The sequence below is a fragment of the Pituophis catenifer genome, unplaced genomic scaffold (assembly GCF_029215685.1).
Source record: "Pituophis catenifer annectens isolate HBS135680 unplaced genomic scaffold, rPitCat1.0.hap2 SCAF_1, whole genome shotgun sequence".
Taxonomy (NCBI): Eukaryota; Metazoa; Chordata; class Lepidosauria; order Squamata; family Colubridae; genus Pituophis; species Pituophis catenifer.
Window position 1 is genome coordinate 251,182,281 of NW_027256881.1, and position 24,592 is coordinate 251,206,872.

The 24,592-nt window shown below is 41.4% G+C and overlaps 1 protein-coding gene across 13 annotated transcripts in view; it reads left to right on the plus strand.

Annotated features, from left to right (window-relative positions):
• SOX6 (SRY-box transcription factor 6) overlaps positions 1-24,592 on the plus strand; it is a 498,819-nt gene that overhangs the window by 409,034 nt on the left and 65,193 nt on the right. For all 13 annotated transcript variants that reach the window (XM_070933721.1, XM_070933755.1, XM_070933739.1 and 10 more), the window contains one exon: positions 23,624-23,773. In XM_070933721.1, the coding sequence (XP_070789822.1) occupies positions 23,624-23,773 (150 nt within the window). The remainder of the gene's footprint in view (positions 1-23,623; positions 23,774-24,592) is intronic.

The window sequence follows — 24,592 nt, forward strand, 5'->3', positions numbered from 1 at the left end:
TCACTGAACGATTTCTAGGTTGGAATTATTTTAAAGTCGAAGTTGTACTCCATGTTTGATTGCCTAGTTTAGAAACAATGCTAGCACACTTTCCCTTGACACTTTATTTTCTCTGCCACACAAATGCTACACTTTACATATAATAAGTTTACCTATCAAGTGACACGGCAACCTCAGTGGGGAAAACCTTTTTTTAATGATATGTTAATTGAATGGGATGCTAGAATGGCTCTTTTTCCCAGAAGTGCCCCAGCTGAGTGATAAAACTTCTCCTGATCAGCAGAGCCAGCAGATTTTTATAATATCCCTATCTGGTGGCTTCAGTTCCTGCTAGTGAAAAATGCCACAGCAGTTGCAAGCTATCTTACAAATTAGAGCCAATAGCTATAGAAATAACTATAGCCATAGATAAATATATTATGAATACCAAAATTCTGACTCTGGTGTTGTCAGATTTTATATACATTAATGTATTTCCCTCCGTATTTGCAACTGAACTGATAGGTTATCTAATTTCATTTTCTCAGTTTATTTTAGCAAGATAGTATTCCAGGAAAGGCAAAAATAAAAAGTCTATAGAGATTCTCAATCATCCAGGTCATGGTTGTCCCAAAGATGCTTTTCAAAAGGCAATTGGACTTTCTTGTTTTTTTTCCTTGAAAACATTTTGCTTCTCATCCAAAACACTTCTTCAGTTTTTCTTACTTCACTGTTACTATGGCCAGCAAGTAAAACCATAAGCCTAACTCTAACCCCTCAGACTTTGTCAGGACTTGACTTCAAATTTGAATTTGTTGTAAGTGGAAATTTAGTGATCTAACATACAGTAAAGTGATAGAAAGTACAGAGTCAGGGTTTGTGAGGGTAACCTGTTCCCATGAAGAATTTCTAGATAAAAAGTGGAAATTTAGGGAAGAAATTGAGGAGGCAAAGAGCGGGGGGGGGGGGGACTCTGTAAGGAGAAAGCAGTATCAATTAGACCTAGTATATCAGTTAGGTAAAGGAAATGGAAATGAAAAATCCAACTAGAGAATTTTTGACCAGAATGTGCAAAAGTATAGATGCAACATCTCACCTGTATCCCTCTTTCACTATCCTGAAATATTTTTTTCATATGCTTACATCCTTATATAGGAAGGCACTCACACTGGCATGCTTAGATGCTTTGCTCACAATAGTATTGACCAGAAAACTCAATAATATACCCTGCCAAGAGCACTTATATGTATGCTCAGATACTGAAACTGAAATACCCTATCTGTCACCATTGGAGGAAGGAGTTAGTTTCGCCTCTAATCACAAATTACTGAGACTTGTCCCAACACCAGCTGTGTGGTTTCTATTAAATGAGTTTTAAACAAAGTTTTTAAGGAGGTGGTTAAATTCTGTGCAATAGTGATAGCAGTCAGAAATAGACTACCGCAACCCAGTATACAAATTGTACTCAGCAAATGTTGTCCCACGAGAGGCAGGGAGAATGCCAGTTGCTGATTTAAAAAAAAAAAAAAATCAGAAACTGGGTGGCATGGTCATTTATATAGGAAGAGACTAATATTTAAAAAATGTTTTGGGGGATATGAATCTCTACATGGAACTGTTTATAAGGGCACCAGGCTAGAAACCATTAAATCTGAATGTAGGTATGTTCAGGTTCCATTGTAATCAGATAGGTTGTATTATACTTTGTTCCCCCCCTCTTTTTTGATCTTTGACTGTAAATGCTTTAATCATGAAAGGGGGATATTAAAATTTGGCTTAACCAGTTTAAGTAACCGAAATTCTTTATAATCATATAAGACAGAATATTCTATAAGGACTAACAGTGAGAATAATCACACAGGGGTGTGGGTGAAAAGTCAGGCCAAGGAAGGTACAGATGAGGAAGATACATGTAAAGAAATGCATTCTATAAACCTGCACTTATTTTAACTTTTAGAATGATTTTGTTAAAATGTGAACAAGCAAGCTCTAAGATTATAAACTTTTAACTAGATGTGAGCAATACAAATAATAATACTTTGGGCTCATTTAGGATAGCAGCTCTGATCGATCGCTTCTAAAGCACTGTATTAGGCTTTAGTTTATCCCTTCAGCAAGACTTGTAAGTATTGTCATTACTATGCCCATTTTATAAATGATTTGTGGAAATTGGCGGCTTGTCTAAGGTCACTGATTGAGCCCGTCTGAAGAATTGTCGACTTCCTATTCAGATATATTTTAGATTCTGCCTTTTCTCATGCCCCTTAACAGCCTTTTTCTTTTCTTGCAGATGAAAGGGAATGGGTGGTTCCTAGTAATTTTAAAGCTCTTAAGCAACTTAACTGAAAGCCACTATAAACACATAAAAAAAAAGCATATGGTCACTCAGTTGAATGTTTGTTGCCTACAGAACACGAGCCTTTCAAACCATTTAGATGCGGAATCTGTTTTTAATCTTACTATTCCAAATCCCTCATTTAGGGTGACAAGGAAGGTTAACCAACACTAATTAAAATAAAGCAAGTTAACCAGCAGGCTAAGTTATAGTAAACAGTGTGTGTGTGTGTGTGTGTGTGTGTGTGTGTGTGTGTGTGTGTGTGTGTGTGTTAGAACAATGACGGGAGGGTGACATTTCAGCCCATTTCTTTGCAAGAGGATCTCTTCTTTAAAAATAGATAGCACACACAGTCCGTCAAAAGGTTATTTTGCTTTTAGGAAAACAATGTGAGAACAGGAGGAAATTAGAAAGCATTCTGCATATCACTTCATAAAACCCCGGTGAAATGGGGGAAATTTGCACACTTCAGTTCCATCTTATTTCTATTCCCTAGCTTGCACCTTGGTCTCAGTGTATTCAGCATGTTGAATGCCAGGAGCTGAAGCAGCTGTTAGGCCATACTGGAAAGAAGCAGCCTGATGCATCCAGGACCTGGCTTTTCCTCTTGACATCTGGATGCTACTGGATTGTGAAGGCTGCCTGAGGCCAAGAGGCTGCAGGAGCCTTGCGGCTGTGAGTATAGGGTCTTTGCTGCTCTTTAAGTGATTAGGGCACTGAAGCAGCAATAATGCTGAATTATCGCTTGATTGCTTTCTTCTAAGGGATCTTGGGACAAAGAGATAGTCAAGGTGGAGTATTTACAGGAAAGTCATGTTCACAAAGACAAGGCTAATTGCTGTGTGTTTAAAATAAAGCCTTTCAACTTGGCTTAATCCTTAGATAGTTTTGGACAAGGGGTTGGAGGTGGGGGCGGGAAAGAGACCCAGATCCCCCCCTTTTTGTTTCTTTTTCCCGGCAAAGCGGTAAACAAAATCTTGATAGAGGAAAGCCAGATACTCATTTGAAAGCATTAGAGTGAAAGAAGAAAAGACAAAATTTCAGTTAATCCTCAAGGACAGTAAAATCCCGACAACAGGAAATTCAAGGTGTATTGATATATTTGCACCAACAGGAGAGGGACTAAAAAATGTAAAAGTTGTAACAGCAGCAGAAACGTGCGCAAGAACATTGGTTCACCTTATTGAACGGAAGCAGTTGAAGAAATCCTATCTGCAGCAGCACTTTTCTGTTTGACGGGTTCTTATTTAGAAAATGAATCATTTGCAAAATAAAATAGCATTTAAAAATGAAAGAGGGGAAATTGTATTTTCCTACCCTGCTACGCTCTTCTGTGTAAAATGCACTGAGAACAATATGTAATTAAAAATGGTCTCCCTGACAGATATTTCCCCCCAGTTTGAATAATAGTGATTCTGTATTGAAGACCAATTTGTGGCTCTCAGTTAACCTCTACTATTCTAAGGGAGTTATATTTAATTAACACTGACTAAAGGCCTGACCTAAGAGGCAACTGAAAATGATTGAACTGCAGTTTCATAGCCAGAGTCTAGTCAGCTGGGAGAGTAGTTGGGGTGGGTGGGGGGGGGGGAGGAATTAGAAACCACCATTTACTGAAAAATTCCTTCCAACTAAGCTGTATTTCAATGGACCATTTAATGCTCAAATGGACAAAGGTATTACTTCAGTCATTGAGTTGTATCAAACCCTTTCTCAGAGGCCCTGTTTTAAAAACCTCTACAGGAAAAGCAGTATTCATAGCAGAGCAGCACTCATTCTGTTGGAAAAAAAGAAAAAAGTGAAATGAGGTGAGACCTAGTGACCAAGTTACTGTGTACTTTTGCCTCATCCACAAATGGGTTTTATAAGATTTTAGGACCATCATATAGCATTCAGCACAATGTTGCCTCGACTTTCATTCACCTGTCACTTTGTCTTTTTCCATATGAAGCTAGGTCTCTCTATATTAGCTAGGTCTATGTATAGGTCTCTAGCAGGGGTGGGTTCTACTTACCTTTACTACCGGTTTTCAATGGGGCCACATGCGCAGAAGCTTCCTGATGATGTCGGGGTTGGTGGGTGGAGCCTCCCGCTGGTTTTACTACCGGTTCTATAGAACCGGTCCGAACCAGGGGCAACCCACCACTGGTCTCTAGGTATTGATGGGAACAATCAATATTTCTACTTGCCAAACTATTTTTCACCCTTGCTGCTTCTGGCTTTTTTTAAAGCTGACTTTAGACATTCTCGTTCAGATTGCTGTATAGATTAGACGACGATAGATTAGATGGTGCTCAGTCTGGGGTGGAGCCAATGTTGGACCTGATAGGTTATTTCCCTGCTTTATGAGCTTCCCTTCTGTGCAGAGAAGTGCCATGGTGTGGGCGGGACTCCCTGTACCTGCGTTTTCCTTTGGGGCATTGGTCCCATCTCAATAGCTGTGTTTGTTTTCTCTCATCCTGTATTCTGCTGTTTTAATTTTATGCCATCTCCTTATTTCTCCGATTCCTCTGGCTTTATATTTTTCAAATTTTTAACATTATACCAATGCTGTCACACTAAGCTGAGGCATCATTATCAACATTTATTTTATTTATTTAGCGTAGGCATCTACAGATGTCATGAAATCATTGTATCTTCAAAGGAGAGATTAATATACTTATTGGACTATCCCCTCTTTTCAACTCCCTTTGAACCAGGGGTGAAATGCTACTGGTTTGGGCCGGTTCACCCGAACTGGTAGTAAAAAAAGTTTTTTAAAAAGTTCCAAAGATCAGCTGAACGACATGCGATCGTCGGAACTTTTTTATTTTTTACTTTTTAAAGCATTTTTAACTACCGGTTCTGGAAAAAATGCTTAAAAAGTAAAAAAAAAGAAAAGTTCCGATGATCACGTGTTGTTTAGCTGATCTTCAGAACTTTTTTTTTTACTTTTAAAGCATTTTTTACTACCGGTTCTCCGGAACCAGTAGTAAAAAATGCTTTAGAAAGGTAAAAAAAGATTCCGACAATCACAACTGTGGCGCGCGATCGTCGGAATCTTTTAAAAAACTTTTTAAAAGCATTTTTTTACTACTGGTTCTCCGGAACCAATAGTTAAAAATGCTTTAAAAAAGTTTTTTTAAAAGTTCCCAAGCTCGTGCCCCACAGCTGATTCCCCCCCAGCTGTTCTACTTAGCTTCTGAAACCTCCATTTGGCATATACTGCGCATACGCAGCCAGCGAACCGGTAGTAAACCCTTGGAATTAGCAGCTTTTTTAAGGAGCTTGATGTATTATGCTTATCTAGAGTTTTTTTCTTTATAACCTGTGGAAGCCAGGGGAAATATTGCATCCCATGGAGATAGATAGGAGAAGAAGGGGCTTCATGTAAACCTGGAAAGAATGCTTGCTAGAAATCATGAGCATTGAATGTCAGAAGAGCTTTTAAAAAGTCAGTGAAATCACTATTTAACCATCCTTAGATCAACTGTGCAATTTAAATAAATCCTTATTTTAAATCTTTGAAATTGTACATTTTAAAATATATATATATACTGTGTGTACATATATAAGGAAATACCATAGAGCAAATATCCAGGAGCCCAGAAAGAAATGCTTACAAAAAATCCTTTTTTTTTTGGACAGTCCTTTAATTCAGCTCATTCACAAGAAGATAAAGTATCTTCTGCATTTGAATGTTCAATTTTTTTGTGTAGTATATATGGCTGATATTTAAAGATTAAGCAGCACTTTCAGCAAATAACTTCTAGTTATTATAGATAGTATATTGAGAGGGATATAGGTACAGGTAGTATCTCAGAAAATTCAGTAGGCATTCACTTACAGAGGATTGCAGAACTGAACTAATTTTCTACAAGTAGTGATTTCTGTTGCCAAGATCTACAAAGATACACAGTTTAATTGACAGATTGCAGTTTGCTAAATCTAGTAGCAGTCACTCTGAGGGAATCTAACTCTAATGTTCACAGATCTCCTTGCTGCATATTTCCATAATTCTGTTTCCATCATTTTTGTAATTTTGTTATGGAAATAGTCCTTTTTTCACTTTAGAGTAAATGGATAATATTTTGGCCATAGGAGTCACAGGGAGTCAGATGAGACTACAAATGCATGTAGATCTATTATAAACACAAAGACAAAAATGCTGTATCTTTGACTTCTCAGAAACACCTTTCTGGTGTTTCTTGTTCTTCCATCCCTTAAGTCCTCTGTCTCAGTCAAATGAATTAGAACAATTTTATTTTCTCTTCTGTTTTTCTTTCTGTATTACATTGCTTTAATTTTTTGCTTCCTTATTCTCTTTTTTCTGTCCTTTCCTCATTATTCTTTCTTGTGGCCTCCTGAGTAGAAATCAATGTTATAACATTTTTGTTTTTGTGTGCATAATAAATCTACATGCATTTGTGGTCTTATCTGTGTTCCTTGGGATTCCTATGGCCAAAATATTTCCATATCATACTATAACATTGACCAATGTTTATGGGTTTTTTTTAAAAAAAATCACACGGTTATTTCAAACAAATAATTTCCATTTTTGTCAATTTATATATGTTACAAGAAATAAACACCATTGCGGATGCAATTTTGTAGACTTTTCAACAATTGTAACAAAACCACTCGAAGGCTTCAGCTGGTGCAGAATGTGGCCGCGTGGGTTGTGATGGGAGCGTCCCGACACTCCCATGTTACACCCCTCCTGCGCGACTTGCATTGGTTACCAGTTGCCCTTTGGGTGAGGTTCAAGGTGCTGGTTATTACCTACAAAGCCCTTCATGGCCTAGACCCGGGATATTTGTCGGACCCCCTGCAGCCAGCGACAATTCCCAATCGCCCGGTTCATTCCCACAGACAGGGCCTCTTCAGGGTGCGGTCGGCCAGACAGTGTCGGCTGGCGACTCCCAGGGGGAGAGCTTTCTCTGTGGGCGCACCCACCCTCTGGAACCAACTTCCTTTGGAGCTCCGGATGGCCCCTGACCTTCGCTTGTTCCGCCGCGATTTGAAGACCTGGTTGTTCCTCAGCGTGGACTGATGGGGGGTTTCTTAATGAATTTTAAATTGTTTTAAATTGGAATTTTAATTTTATATTGTCTTTTATGAGGAACTGTGCATTTTACCATTGTGAGCCGCCCTGAGTCCTTGGAGATAGGGCGGCATATAAATTGCATTATAAATAAATAAATAAATAAATAAATAAATAAATAAATAAATAAATAAATAAATAAATTTCGGATGCAAAGTGCATTCTCTTCATGTAAAGACTACATGCCAAATTCTTGTGATAGCTGCAGGGTCTGGCAGCTATTTATGGTTTATCCAAGTGGATAAGTGTGCTTTTGGGGTACACTTTTGATTTTATAGTAAACTGGTTGTGCACAGGTAATTCAAGGAAGTTATAGTTAAACATTATAATTGAAGCTGTCCTATGTAATTTGGCTGTCCTCAGGGAGCACAATACCCCTCAATTTACTCTGTTAAAGTTGTAGTTCAGAAAAAAAAAAAGTATCAAGATTCAAAGCCCTCTGTCGAAGCTCACACTGTGTACATAAGCCATAGAAGAGGTGCTGCTGTTGTTTATTCTCTGGCTATGGATGAAATGGTTCTGATGCTCTTTTACCCAGAACTCTTCCACATTCATTTTAAGGGATGCACATTTCATTGTGCAGGCAGAACTAGCACTGGGAAACCTACTTACATAAGACTGAATGCATCTCAGTTACCATGTAAAATGACGATGTTGTATAGTTAGCATCTTTCCATATGTGCAGCTATGGAGCAAGGCAGTATATTTTGTCATCTTTCATGTGAAGAAATGCAGATTTATTAGCCCAAATATAATAATTGTAAAGGTAGAGAGTCCCATGTCTATTATCCTCTTTTTATGACACTTCAAAAGAAAACCAGAGTATAACATTTTTGCCCCCTTTCTGTTCTATTGCAACAGTACAAAAAATTGTATGGAAGAGCATTTATTTCCTGATGCCAGTATATCTTTAAGAAGTACTGCACTGCATGTTATCTGGGGAAAAAGTGATAATGTCCCAGAGTTGCTTGAAGTTTTTGATTCTGCCTAATTCTGATACATGCTGTTCTGGTCTGAAACATCTGAATTAGAGAATCATATTTCAGGGCCACCAACTCTGATTCAAGACTGACCTGACCCAAACTTTTCAGGCAGATCAGAATATAGCCATCATCAGAATCTCTACATATAATATTCTCCGGCAATTTGTGGTAAAAAATAATAATAATCTAGCTGGACAGTTAATGCTTGCTTCAAAAGAGAGAGAGAATTAGGAAGAGAAACTCATGCATGACTGAATTTCTGCCTCATTTTTGTTATTACATATGTGATGGAAAAGAAGTGATTGTACCCCCCACATACTCCTCCCCACACTTGTAGGTTTACAAAAGGCAGGAAATATTAACTATAGAAGACAGTTCCAAAGGTGAGATAAATTACAATTTTTTTCTAATATTTGTGGTAATAAAATAGATATGATACTTTCCAAAATGAAGTAGGTAGTTGTTGATATAAAGTTACCACACAATAAGAGGTCATTAAAAAAAACCTAATCAAATGGAAAGTCAGAGCTCTTTTTTTCAAGTTCACTAATAAATTCATTTTAATAAATGGATAAGGAGAATAAAAAAAGGTGATTTTATTTCCTGTTTTTAGGAGTTTCACATAAATAGGTAGCCCACATTTGATCCATAGCAAAGACTAAGATTGCAGGATCCAATATGAGTTAGTCACTGAGACCAAAGGTTTATTCTTCCAAGCTTTCAGCCTTGTGCTGGAGGCTATCATCAGGGAACTTCTCTCTCTCTCTCTCTCTCTCTCTCTCTCTCTCTCTCTCTCTCTCTCTCTCTCTCTCTCTCCCTCCCTCCCTCCCTCCCTCCCTCCCTCTCAGAATGGAGGTATATTTACCTCCATTCTAAGGCTGCTTGGTCTATATCATCACAGAAATGTATATACTGTATGTCTCTGCAGGACTTAAGTCATTTAAAATTCTGCTTTTACTTTATCTTTACTCCTACAACAAGCAGTGTTTAAAGAAAAGGTAAAGGTGTGATTTTTTTCATTTCCGACTGTGCTGGCTTTTTTATGACTGATTTGTTGTAGTTAGCATTATGAATTGTTACTTCTTTTTTAAATACAGAAACCACATATGGTGCCAGATGGATACCGTAGCATTCAGAACTAAAACAAATGTTGTATGTCTCTTTTAAGTTCATGGCGTATTATCTGGGTCTAGTAATATTTACATTACGGGCCAGCCTCACTCTCCTCTGCACTAATCCTGGACAGGCTGTTTCTTGCGAAACATAATGCAAGAAATCAACATTAATAAAGGACTTGGCAGATTTCTCTAATTGTGGATGCTCTTGCATGCAGTTTTGCTCTTTTCTGGAATCATCATTATCATCATCATCATCATCCCCAACAGAGGTCAGGAGCTTTGCCACTGAGTTATTTTATGAATCCTTTTAACATCTGTCCCACGGTCTGCTGACTTCATTAGCAGTTCGGCGATCTCCGTGTGCTTAAAGCCATCCCAGCTCTTGTACATCTTCACAGCTGTGAATCAATTCAGGCTTTCCAAAACAGGACAACCAGATGGATAATAGAAATGACTGGATAACAACAAGAAGGGAAGCCACAAGTGAAGAAACAAATGTCTTGAGTTCCAAGATAATTCGGAGTACTTGTTTTGAAGCTTCTTTTTTTCTTTAACAATTACAATTGCCAGTCTGTTCTTAAGAAACAAGGAGAAATGGCATTTTGCTCAAAAAAGGAAAGTCTATTCATATCTGTGTGGGAACCTAATCAGGCTCTTGTTTCCAGTGACGATAGCTCCCCAGTTGAACCAGGTCTGCGACAAGAATACTTCTTTTGTATGCCGATTAATGTGGAAGCGATAAAATTTCCTACAAGAGACATATGTGTTTACATCTCAAGATGTGTTGTTTGACAAAAAGCTTTGTTCTCTGCATATTTCTCTTGCAGAGCTTCATGCTGAGTTGTTTTTCTGGAAAGCTTTGATTAGCTAGAATTAGTTTGCCAAAGTAAAATAGATACTTGTTTCATGAATTCTCTTGCTGAGCTGTAAATTATAGTCAATTGTATGAAGAGTGACAGAAAGAAAGTGCTGATTTGAATCTCTGGCCAATGATAGGCATATAAAAAATGCAAGGAAATAGTAACCATTTCAAAAGGATACAGAGAAATTTCCATATTTTGTGATCTAGTACATGGTGTGATCCATACATATACAAACACAAAATGAATTCTTATTTTACTTCAGGATATTGATATGATACTTAAGTAATGAAAACTGACTAATGAATATGCCTTTTTCTGTCGAGCCAGATTAAAGATACACACGTACACACACACACACACACACACACGCATGCACAGAAACAGTGTAAGAATTGGGGTATGGTTTGTTGTAGAAGAACAGTTTGCAAGGATACAAAGTTATGTAGAGTTACAAACAGTGGTGGGTTCCTCCCGGTTCGGCCCGATTCGGCCCGGTTTGGCCGAGCCGGTAGCGGTGACGATATGACATCACTGAACCGGTTCTGCCCCCCCTCCCCCACCCCCCACATTATTCTTACCTTTTATTTGGCCCCACCCCCAATCTATTGCTGCCTCCTGAGTCCCAGCTTATCGGCTAGAAGGAAAAAAACTGTTTAAACTCTTGCTGCGGGGCTTCAAACAGCTGCCCTACAGCTGATCAGTGTTAAAAGACAGTGTGGTAGACCGGTGCCTCCAAAAACAAATGAGTAGACTGGTGCCTGAAAAAATAAATAGGTAGACCAGTGCCTCCAAAAACAAATGAGTAGACCGGTGCCAGCAAAAATAAATGGGTAGACCGGTGCCTCCAAAAACAAATGAGTAAACCGGTATAGCTCTGCAAGCAGTTAAAAGCCTGGTAGACCAGTACCTCTGCTAAATCCTAAAGAATTGTCACATGACCATCAAACCACGCCCACAAAATAAGCCACATCCACAGAACCGGTAGTAAAAAGTTTTAGAACCCACCCCTGGTTACAAAGAATGGTGGGGAGGTACAGAGTTAAGTATGCTTAAGTTGCCATTTCTCCCCTAATTCCTCACTTTAATTTCTTCTATTACTTACACTTTTTTATGTTTTGCATAATATTGATTATCCTGAAAGGGAAGATATGCATATATGGGTACGAGAGTGTCTCTCCCCCCACCCCCGTGTATTTATAATAGTTTCCATCTTGAAATTTCCAGAATGATCTGTTTTTCCTCTCTAGTTTACCGTATTTTTCGGAGTATAAAATGCACCTTTCCCCCCCCTAAAAGAGGCTGAACATTTGGGTGCGTCTTATACTCCAAATGTAGCTTTTTTGAAGCTTTTTTCAGCCCTAATGAGGTGCTAACAAGGCGCTAGCGAGTGAAGCGATCTTCCCAGCTTTGCCTGCTCCCTCGACTCTCCGCTGTGCTTTAACAAGGCGCTAGCAAGTGAAGCGATCTCCATCCTTTGCTCTGACACTCAGCTGTCCTTTAGAAGCTTTTGTTCAGCCCTAACTAGGCGCTAGCCGAGTGAAGCGATCTCCCCCCCCATGCTTTGCCTGCTTTTCTCATTGCTGCTTCCTCTCAGCTGTGCCTTAGAAGCTGTTTTTTTATCCCCAAGCAGGGGATAAAAAACCAACAAACTAATGTGCTGAAGCTGACCAGACTAAGGACGCTAGCCAGATGAATACCTGGTAGGCAGATTTTTTTTTCCTATTTTCGTCCCCAAAAACTAAGCTGCGTCTTATATTCCGGTGCGCCTTATACTCCAAAAAATATGGTAATTAGAGAGAGTTGGCTTCCATTCTGTGTACAGTTCCTTAGTACAGTAAGTTCCACTCCAAATAAGTAGGCTGATAATGAGAATGATTGACAATCTCCCCCTTGTCTTTGTAAATATTGATCTTCCAGTTAAACAATACTCTGTATTATATAAGCCTTTTTTGCAGTAGACCTTGGCAGCTTCTTCAGCAAGAGCTGTTCAACTTGCAATTGCTATATTTCTACCCTCAGAAAACCTTTAACTTACTGGGACAAGGGAGGTCTAACTATCCTTATGAGTTTGAGTGTGTGGTTTATGTATTTGATAATCTGATCTGCATTGGAGTGATCTGTATTGGAACTGCATGTTGCCTTCATGGCCTACTTCTCCTCTAGAAGTTAAAGCTGAACATTGACCTGAAAGGGCTTTAAGTAAAAGAATGATCAGATAGGGAATAGACATTTCAGTATTAAAATTTCTGACATGTTAGAGATTGAGAGAAGGGGGGAGGGAAGGAGGGAGGGGGAGAGAGTGCTTGTGTGTGTTTGTGTGTATGTGCTATCTTTGTAACAAAAAACAACTTCAGTCTGTCAAAGATCTACACTGCAGGAAGAGAATAAACTCACTTCTCCTTCTGTTCTCAGTATTGTTGGGGTTGTGCTATTAGCATTGTGAAGGAAATTCCTACCAATGTCAGCAGGATTTTCTTACCATTGTAGAAGTGTCTGAAACAGGAGAAGGCAGAGATTTCATATAACTGTCCTGTGGGCAAAGAATGCAACATCTCTTCCACCCAACCCTCATGTTTCAGTTCAATATGGAATGCATGATTCTTTGGTCCTTTGTCTCTACTCCCTAAACAGCCTTAGAAAACTTTTATACATCAGATGTTACTTATCAACTGGGGGGGGGGGGGGGCAGGGAGGAGCAAACATGGATGCAACCCCTGCATTTTACTAGTTATTTTTGTCAACCCAGTTACTTACTCTCAGTTGTGGCAGCCCTTGATATGGCTCCTAATGAGGAACAACAGCTGTATTTATAGAGAGCCTGGTTCATAGAAGACATTCCCTATGAAAACATATTCCTGGATAGCGTTGCATGAGGGAAAACTGATATAAACTAGCCTATGAAATTGTTAGCATGTTTCGCAGGCACTAATTAGTACAATTTTAAAACATTAGGATTATTTGTTTCCTGTATTTCCTGTTCATAGAGTACATTATTCAGATTTCATTTTTTTAATATTGCACTTAATATTAACATTTAGCCCAAGTCAAAACTGAATACCTGTAAATAGCAATCATGCTTTGCAGCTCTCTCTAAGCAGTTTACAGAGTCAGCATATTGGCCCCCAGCAATCTGGGTCCTCATTTTGCAGACCTTGGAAGGATGGAAGGCTGAGTCAATCTTGAGTCCCATCAGGATCGAACTCCTGGCTGTGAGCAGACGTTGCCTGCAATATGGCATTCTAACCACTGCACCACCACGGCTCACTAAATAACCTGCAGATTGGATTTCTAAAGCTAATTAAATTGTAAATGTGTAATGTAAATAATGAATGTGTGTGCGGGGGAGGGATGTTGACCCATAATGCTAGGATTCTTTAAAACCATAATAACATTTTCACTTTATTAACATTATATTTAGCTAACATGAAGAGCCATGGTATTGCAGGCTAATTCTGCTGACTTCCAGCAATTCGATTCTCACTGGTTCAAAGTTGACTGTCCTTTCCATCCTTCTGAAGTTGGTAAAATGAGGACCCTTGGGGACCCTCAACTGTTGGGGGCAATATGCTGACTCTGCAAACCGCTTAGAGAGAGCTCTAAAGCACTGTGAAGTGCTATATAAGTCTAAGTGCTATTGTTATGATCCTACTGACATGTTATATAAAAGTGTGTAGTTTTGTTGCAATATTATTTTGACTATAGAAACATTGGTATTTACAATATATACATTCGTATATTTTGTATATATATATACACACACACATATCAGTGGTGAAATTCAATTTTTTTTACTACCGGTTCTGTGGGCGTGGCTTGGTGACCGTGGCTTGGTGACCGTGGCTTGGTGGGTGTGGCAGGGCGTGCAAAATCTCCATTCCCTCCCAACTCCAGGGGAAGGATACTGCAAAATCCCCATCCCTCCCCACTCCTGGGGGAAGGATATTGTAAAATCTCCATTCCCACCCCACTCTGGGCCAGCCAGAGGTGGTATTTGCCGGTTCTCCGAACTACTCAAAATTTCTGCTACAGGTTCTCCAGAACCTTTCAGAATCTGACGCGGGAAAACACCCGAGATTTTAACTTTTTACATACACACAGCCGTGAAAAGTTGAGAAGACATATGTGTGTGTGTGTGTGTGTGTGTGCGCGCGCACACATACACACACGTGTATATATATCGTAACAGGTAACATATGTTCAAATGAGATGTTAAATGCATAAAATGTGCATGGGAAAGATGCCTAAAACCTGTTATTTCAGGTTTCCCCTTCTATCAGAACAATTTTTAAAGTATGTAACATAATCCAGTTAATAACTTTTAAACTTCTGCTATCTTCAAACTGTGTATGCTATCTGCTATCTTCAAATGATGTATGCAATTGTAAGTGGGATGTATCATTTTTTTCAAAGAACCCAGATGCTGAGCAGAGAGCTATTTTTCTAACAAGAGCATCTGGCTCCCTTGGCAGGCTTTTGGAAGCAGTTTTGTAGTTGCCTCTGAATTGTCACACAGTTAAATTGCTGATGAGTTTTTAGTTTCTTTTAAAATTGCCTCCATTTGCCGGGACACAGTTTATATCCCTCATGTCACGATCTTTACATTTTATGGAACTGAATGCTCCTGGGATTGTCCATAGTTAAGGATCCAAAGAAGTTTATTTTTTAAAAAAAAGCTCATGCCGTACTGAATTTCTTAGACTGGGATTGAAAGATGGCATGCCGCAAAGAGGGGGCTGCAGGTTTTTTTAAAATTGTCCTTGTTTAAACTTTTAAGGGGTTCTGGGAGGGGGGAGGGGGGTGGGATTGGAATTAGGGTTGTGGGTTTGGGGGATAACCCACTAGGGGGAGGCGGCCAGGACGTTCGGCGGGGGTGGTGAGGGATCCGGAGGGGGTCGAGCTGGTCCAGACTGTGTTTTTACCATCGGTACTGTGTGTGGGAGAGGTAGATATGGCGGGAGCAGGGGGCCATATCATGTTAAGGGAGCACCCACCCGCTGTCTTCAAGCGGTAGAGTGCTCCGGCCCCCAAGGCTCCACCCATTCTCCAGGTAGTACAGACCTTCAGGGCCCGGGCCTTCGCCTGATGTTGTGCAACGCCAGGTCTGTAGTAAATAAAGCCCCCCTCATCTGTGATCTTGTTTACGAGGGGGGAGCGGACCTGGCGGGTATTACGGAGACCTGGTTGGGCCCAGAGGGAGGGGTCCCTCTGGTAGAAATGTGCCCACCAGGTTTCCACGCATTCCATCAGCCAAGGTCACAGGGGAGGGGCAGGGGAGTAGCGGTTATTATTAGAGAAGGCCTTAGGCCGAGGGAGACCACTGTACCTCAGACAGCTGGTTATGAGTCCCTCCTTGTGAAGTGGGGCCACGGGGTTCAGATGGGTTTGCTGATCACGTACCTGGCTCCCTGCCACGTGGCGGCAGCCCTGCCCGAGCTACTCAACGTTATTGCCACGGTGGCGGTTGATACCCCCAGACTTATGGTCATGGGGGATTTCAACCTGCCATCCATGGGTGAGGCGTCTGAGGTGGCTCGGGAGTTCATGGCTTCCATGACGGCCATGGACCTGACCCAACTAATTCATGGCCCTACGCACACTGGGGGAAACATACTGGACTTGGTTTTTGTCTCTGGACAGTGGTTGAGTGATCTTGAGATAGGGGATATAGTCATCGAGCCCTTGTCATGGTCAGATCAGTCGCTCCTTCGCCTTGACCTTCGAACCGCGGCACCCCGCTGCAGGGAGGCGGAACCGGTAAGATGGTACCGCCCCAGGCGCCTGATGGAACCTGATAGGTTCCAGATGGAGCTTGGGCCAATCCCGGAGGTTCTGGCTCACGCCTCATCTGGGGACCTAGTGGCCGCCTGGGATAGGTCGGCTGCTGGAGCCCTGGATCAAGTCGTGCCTTTGCGGCCTCTGACCCGGCGCCGATCTCGCCTGGCTCCTTGGTTCACCGAGGAGCTGAGGGAGATGAAGTGCCAGAAAAGACGCCTAGAGAGCTGTTGGAGGGCTAGTCTTTCTGAATCTGACCGAACACTGGTAAGATCTCATATTAGGAGTTATCTGGTGGCGATAAAAGCAGCAAAATGTACTCATTTTACTGCTCTTATTGCGTCATCAGATAATCGCCCGGCCACCCTGTTTAGGGTGACCCGCTCCCTGCTCCACCAGGAAGCGCGGGAGGACCCCTTGGAGGGAAGAGCCGAGGATTTTGTTCAGTATCTGTATGACAAAATCACTCAGATTCGGGCAGGTCTGGACTCTGACGGGATAGATCCAGCGAGGGTAACGGAGACAGGTCTTGAGACTGTTATCTGGGATGAGTTTGATCCTGTGACCCCAGATGACGTGGACAGGATTCTGGGTAGATTGAACGCGACCACATGTTTGTTGGACCCGTGTCCCTCCTGGTTAGTGCTGGCTTCCCGGGAGGTGACGCGAGGCTGGCTCCAGGGGATTATAAATGCTTCGTTGGGTGAGGGTGTCTTTCCCACCGCCCTGAAAGAGGCGGTGGTAAGGCCTCTCCTCAAGAAGCCTTCCCTGGACCCGGCAGTATTGGCTAATTATCGTCCAGTCTCCAACCTTTGCTTTGTTGCGAAGGTTGTTGAGAGTGTGGTTGCGCGACAGCTACCCCAGTACCTGGATGAAGCGTCGTATCTAGATCCGTTCCAGTCGGGCTTCAGACCTGGGTACGGCACGGAAACGGCATTGGTCGCGTTGGTTGATGATCTCTGGAGGGCTCGGGACAGGGGTTGTTCCTCTGTCCTGGTCCTGTTAGACCTCTCAGCGGCTTTTGATACCATCGACCATGGTAACATGCTGCACCGGCTGGAAGGGTTGGGGGTGGGAGGCACCGTTTTACGGTGGTTCTCCTCCTTTCTCTCTGACCAGTCGCAGTCTGTGTTGACAGGGGGGCAGAGATCGACCCCGAGGCCCCTTATATGTGGGGTGCCGCAGGGATCGGTTCTCTTGCCCCTTCTGTTCAACATTTATGTAAAGCCGCTGGGTGAGATCATCCGTGGTTTCGGGGTGAAGTACCATCTGTACGCTGACGACACCCAGCTGTACATCTCCACCCCGGACCACCCCAACGATGCCCTTGAAGTGATGTCCCAGTGCCTGGAGGCCGTACGGATCTGGATGGGGAGAAACGGGCTCAGGCTCAACCCATCCAAGACCGAGTGGCTGTGGTTTCCGACGTCCCGATATAGTCAGCTGGCGCCATCGCTGGCTATTGGGGATGAATCATTGGCCCCCACGGAAAGGGCTCGTAACTTGGGCATCCTCCTGGACTCACGGCTGTCTTTAGAAGAGCACTTGATGGCCGTGACCGGGAGGATTTTTCATCAGGTTCGCCTGATTCGCCAGTTGCGTCCCTTTCTAGATCGGGACTCGTTACGCACAGTCACTCATGCCCTCGTCACCTCTCGTCTGGACTATTGTAATGCTCTCTACATGGGGCTCCCCCTGAGGTGCATCCGGAGGCTCCAACTGGCGCAGAGTGCGGCCGCGCGGGTGGTTATGGGAGCAACATTGAGCTCCCATGTAACACCTCTCCTGCGCGAGCTGCACTGGCTCCCGGTGGTCTTCCGGGTGCGCTTCAAGGTTCTGGTTACCACCTTTAAAGCGCTCCATGGCTTAGGACCTGGTTACTTACGGGACCATCTACTACCATCAACAGCCTCCCACCGACCAGTACACTCCCACAGAGAGGGGCTCCTCCAGGTGCCGTCGGCCAAACAATGTCGGCTGTCGGCCCCTAGGCGGAGAGACTTCTCTGTGGGGGCACCGACGATCTGGAATGAGCTCCCCCCAGAGATACGGAGGATTCCGGATCTGCACACCTTCCGCCGCGAGCTGAAGACGCTTTTATTTCATCAAGCTGGCCTCGCCTAAATCTTCTCCCTTTTAAGTGTACATTTTAAATTTTTAATGTATTTTAAAATTATGGGTATTTTAAATTATGGGTATTAATTCAGCCAAATTTATTTAATTCATTTTATTCTATTTTAAATTTTGTATATTTATGTGTTTTATTTCATGGCTGTGCACCGCCCTGAGTCCTTCGGGAGTAGGGCGGTATAGAAATTCAATAAAATAAATAAAATAAATAAAAAAGAGATGCTTAGGGTTACTAGGAAAAAAAATCAGCCCTCTGAAACCTCAAGAATTTTGGGAGGTTGAAATAGCTACTTCACTTCACAAAACTGTTTTTGAAATCACTTTGGCTCACCTTAGCCTGGTGTACTCATAATTCATGAAAGTAAGTAGCAAATCTGCAGGATCTTCTTGCTTTTCTCAGAATGTCAAAAACAACATTTTAGCATCATACTGCATGCTCGATCCCTTTGGCACCTGCACGATGTAATGCTGCACATAGAAAAGGGGGGGGGTTCCATTGCTACAGTACTTTCATCGGTCTGATCCCTCTTCCCCATATGGATGCCACTGAAAGCAAATTAAAATGAACTAAACCCTACATATAATTGTAAAAATAGGGGGCTGTAGTCCAAGAAATCGTGACTTAATTCATTACAGCAGCTTCCCATGGTTCTCCCTTGCGCTGCTTAGAGAGTCCATTGGTTGGGTTTTCCCTCAGCTGATTGGCCCAAAGACTGAGTTAAATTTGAATAAACACTCCTCCACTTCGCTGTAGTCCAAGAAATTGTGACTTAATTCACTACAGCAGCTTCCCATGGTTCATCAATTCATCTATGGCAAACAACAGTGATCTTTATTGAATCCTATAAACGTTTATCCATTGTTTTAGTCTCTTTTTGAATTTTAAAATGTTCGACTCAAGGTCCTGGTTGTGATCTACTGTATATGTAGATGAGCCGAGGTGGCGCAGTGGTTAGAGTGCAGTACTGCAGCTACTTCAGCTGACTGCTAGTTCAGCAGATCAAATCTCACCGGCTCAAGGTTGATTCAGCCTTCTATCCTTCCAAGATGGGTCAAATGAGGACCCAGATTGTTGGGGGCAATATGCTAATGCAATATGTTAATATGCAATATGCTATATGCTAACTTTGTAAACCGCTTAGAGAGGGCTGTAAAGCACTTTGAAGCGGTATAGAAGTCTAACAAACAAACAAACAAACAAACAAACAAACAAACAAACAAACAAATATGCCCTAATTATTTATCTCCCGTGGTATCTGCCGAGTTGGGTTCCTTCGATTAAACAATATCGTCTGTGAAGACCCAGGGAGTGCGTCTTCTTTATTGAAGTGCCTGCCCCCTGGAACAAGGTACCTTCTGAGATGTGGATGGTTCTCATACTGCTGATGTTTCAGAGAGTCATAAAGACCTGCTTGGAGCCCCTTTCATGAAATGTTATAGATCAGTGTTGGCGAACCTTTTTGCCGCCGAGTGTCACCTGGTCTTCCAGTTTCTGACATGCCTGCACACGCGAAGACCACGCGAAGACTAGCCAGCGTGCATGTGCATGCCAGAACCCGGAAGAGCAATGGGCGATGGCTGGTGTGCCCAGAGAGATGGCTCTGCATGGCACTTCTGGCACACATGCCATAGGTTTGCCATCATGGTTATAGATTGTCTGCCAGGTTCACCGTCTTGTTCCTTTTCTAATTTTTAAAGTTAGTCTTGTTGCTGTTGTGTATTAGTTCTTATTATATCGTTCTAACTTATTTAGTATGCAGGAACCTGACCAGATATGCTAGGAGTTGTATGGCATAAAATCAAACAATAACTAAACACGATCCCACATTAATTTCAGTATTCAACTAAATTGCATCTACAAGTTTATTTCTTCTTTATAAAATGTCACTTCCTTAGTTAAAACATTTCACACACACACACACACACACACACACACACACACACACACACACACACACAAAAACACATATAGATTCATTCACATAAAATGTGTAATAGAAAATCCTCTGGATTAGTATGCAGAGATCCTTCGGTGTCTATCATCGCTTATTGTTTCAGAGTTTGCTTCACATGTAAAGCAAAAGCAGGTTTTATTTATTTGTTCTGAAAATATTATCGCACCAACCATGAAACCATTATTTTATGAACCAATAAAAATACAGTAGAAGAAGGTACAACTACTAAAAATTAATAATTACTCTGAAAACAGTAGTTATGACTCCTGACATTCAGAGATGACTAACCCATGACAAAATTAATGACGTTGTAGTAGCTTAAAAGAGCTACGAAGAGCTGTGAAGTTAACATTGCAATGGAAAATATTTCTGTTGAAGTATCAAATGTCAATATGCATGTGGAACCTTGATCACTATTTTAGTCACTGAAATTAGATTTGAATGCCAGTGGCTAATATAATCATAGTTCTTCACCCCACAGCAGAATACAGCCATTATGTAAAACTCTGAAATGAGGGTTATTTTTAGTCAACAAAAGAGTATCTCTTTACAAGGCTATAAAATGTTTTGAAATTCTGGATTACTTAACAATTAGATATTTCCTGATCCTGAAAACCAGGTCATATGAAGTGAATTTCATAATGAATAGTGATATAGAAGGCTCGGTGTGGTTCTGTTTTAGCCTCGTGTCTCTTGAGAGATGATCGACATGTTGCCTTATTTGAGGATAAATTGCCTCTGAAAAAATATTGCTCTTGGACTAAGAATGACGCAGTGCCTTGCTTTGACATTCTTGAATAGATTTGCCCAAAGTATAAAAGTTCATTTGGTCATGCACTTTCTTTTCTGAATCCATATTAAGTATGTCTCTAGACTCTCACATAACATAACTGACACAAGTAGATCTGAGATATGCCTTGAAGAAGACAAAGTGAGAAAACTGAACCTTCAGTTTAGGTACATTCTGGCTGGTTCTTGGGGCAAGACGTGACATCTGAATCATGGCAGGGAAGACATTTTGTTAATACAAGTTGTAAACTGAGAAAACATTGCCTACCCCTTCAATTTTCTGTTCCCAAGTAAAGAGTGTCTGAAGATGGATCGTGGCATTTGTCACAGCAATATAAACTATATAAGGAAAAAAGAAGTACAACTTTTTAAAGTAAACAAATAAGCACAGACCCAGCTATTATAAATATATGCCCTTTTACAACATCACATTTCCCTCCGAATTGTGTTCTTCTATTATGGTAATCCAATGTAGCTTGTCTATGAAATAATATACCTAGGAACTTTGCAATGGCTCATCAATAATATTCTGGTCTATGAAACTAATAAAGAACGATACTAAGAATATACTAATTCATATGCTGCAAAATACAGCAAATAAATAAATAAATAAATACCATGGAGCATGTAATTTCTGTGCATGAAAAAGATTGGGACCAGAGGAGCAACAACCACAGTATTCATCTAAATCTTTAATTATAGCAAATTCTTACATTTTGTATTCTCTCTGAGTAGGGTCTGTGTGACACAGTAGTGGAATTTAGAATGAGCAGACTAGAAAGACTGGTGCTGCCAGACCTAGGTGGATTTCATGCAGGGGTGGGCTTCAAAAATTTTAGCAAGGGGTTGTCTGCCTGGTCGCTGGGTGGGCATGCACCATGGCAAAGGGTGTTTTTGCCCTCCCCAGGCGGAGATTTTGGTCGAGCCTCCAGGAGGGCGAAAACAGCCTCCCCAGGCTCCGGAGGCCCTCTGGAGGCCGGAAACAGCCCCGTTTCTGGCCTTCCCAAACTTCCGGTAGGCCCGTTTTTCACCCTCCCCGAGGCTCTGTGCATACCCTGCACTTACTTGCATCCAAAATGGGCTGTGTGGGGACTCCTGGGAGGGGCTGGGTGGGCTGGGCAGGGCGGGGCGGGGCCAGCCAGGAGTGGGATTTGGAGGTTCTCCGAACTGCACAGAATCTTAGTTAGAGGTTCTCCCGAACCCCTGAGAACCCCCAGCAGCCCACCCCTGATTTCATGCAAGGTCACAAAAGATGATCACGTGACCCTGGGACAGGCAATATTCATGAATATGAGACAGTTGCCAGGCATCTGAATTTTGATCATGTGACCACGGAGATGATGTATAATGGTCATAAAGGTGAATGGTCATAAGTCACCTTTTTCAATTCCTTTGTAACTTCGAACAATCACTCAACGAACTGTTGTAAGTCAAAGACTACCTGTAATCCTCAAGTAAGAGAAATACTGCAAGGCATTAAAACAAAATGAAGCATTGTTGGTATGATACCCAGGGTTTGTTTGTTTTTTTCTTGTGACCTTTAATCCAGAAGGGTCCATACTTTTCATCATGCTGGTTAAATGTGTGATGCCTCGAGTCCAGGAACACAAAACACAGCACTTTGCCACTTAGGAATCTCTGCTCCTTTTAATATTAAAAGGTTGTATAATGTATTAGTGGAAATAGATTCGGAAACAGAGTTAGTCAAGGATTGTATGATAAAATGGGCACAAAATATAGGTGAACCAATAATGTTGGATACATGGGAAAAGATATGGGTCAGAAATGTAAGATTCACACAAGCTCAAAACTTAAGAGAGAACTTTTACAAAATGTTTTATAGATGGCATTTAGACCCCAAAAAATTAGCCTGCATGTATCCAAATTTACAACCTTTTTTACAAAAAGTGTTGGCGATGTGAGTGTGAAGATGCTACATATTTTCCTATATGGTGGACATGTAAAAAAATTAAGGCTTTTTGGATAAAAATATGGTGGATTATTCAAAATATTTTAAGGAAAAAAATCAAATTTACGCCACAGTTCTTTTTGTTGGGAATAGTCACGGATTGTACTGTAATAGAGACTAAGTTGGTTTTGAATTTAATAACAGCTGCCAGATTACTGGTGGCACAGTACTGGAAGAAGGAAGATCCACCTACCATTGAGGAATGGACTTTAAAAGTTGTGCATCTGGCAGAGATGGCAAAAATTTCATCATATCTTAAAGATCATTCAAATGAAAGATACATATCAGAATGGAGGATGGATTGACTATATGCAAAAAAAGTATCCGAACAAGAAGATTTATATAGCTTATGAAAGAAATATTTTTAAGTAGTTTATGTTTATAGTTTTTGAGTTATAAGGAGTTAAAGATTTAGGGAGAATATGAATGCAATAATTTGTTAGCATATTTTAGCTTTATGTTTGTGAATGCTATACCCTGTGCCTGTTCTGGGAAGTCTAGGGAGGGGGGTGGGGTGGGGAGAAGGGGAGGGGGAAAGGGTGGGGGGGGAGAAAATGTTTGTATTTCTTATAAAACTTTTCAATAATAAAAAAAAGGAATCTCTGCTCCAGGGCTCTTAAAAGAGAAAAACTGTTCTTGTTTTGCAGCAACTCTATGCCGCTCAGTTGGCCAGCATGCAGGTATCGCCTGGCACCAAGATGCCTTCCACGCCTCAGCCGCCAAATACGACAGGGACGCTCTCACCAACTGGGATGAAAAACGAAAAGAGAGGGACCAGTCCTGTAACTCAAATTAAGGTATTGATTTAGTTTGTTCTCCTGAATATTCCAGCTGCATGCAGAGACCTCTTGATTCACTGTCCTTTAGCATTGCTTCATTTGACATAAGGATACTGTACATAAGGATGAATCTATATTATTACAGAGCTGTGGGGGCGCAGTGGTTAGAATGCAGTAGTGCAGACTAATTCTGCCGACTGCCAGCAGTTTGATTCTCACTGCCTCAAGGTTGACTCAGCCTTCCATCCTTCTGAGGTTGGTAAAATGAGGACCCAGATTGTTGGGGGCAATATGCTGACTTTGTAAACTACTTTGAGAAGCTGTAAAGCACTGGGAAGTCTAAGTGCTATTGCTATTATACAGAAAGAGGCCATCGGGATGAAACAAGGACACATTTTCCTCATTTTTAAAGGAACCGCTACTGTTGATATTACTGAAAGATGTGTTTGTCCTGACAGAATATATAAAAAAATAATTTTATTAACAAGAACATCTCTTTATACTTTAATTTCACTAAACTATTGACTGGTCACTGCATGTTATCATTATTGTTGTTCAAGTTCTGCCTTTTTGCCCATAATACATTCAGGATGCTAACAGTAATCTTCATAATCTATCATGCCTGAGAGCTGCACTAGTTATCAGTTAGCTTCCAGGTGCAATTTAAGGTGCTGCTTATTGTTTATAACGTTTATTATAGGTGCTGCCTTAATCAATGGGATCTGGAGTGTGCCTCTTCCAGTTGATCTCACTAGCTGGATCTGGAATGTGCCTCTTCCAGTTGATCTCACTAGCTGGACTGAAATAAAGACACATGGTCCCTTAAATAGCTCAGCC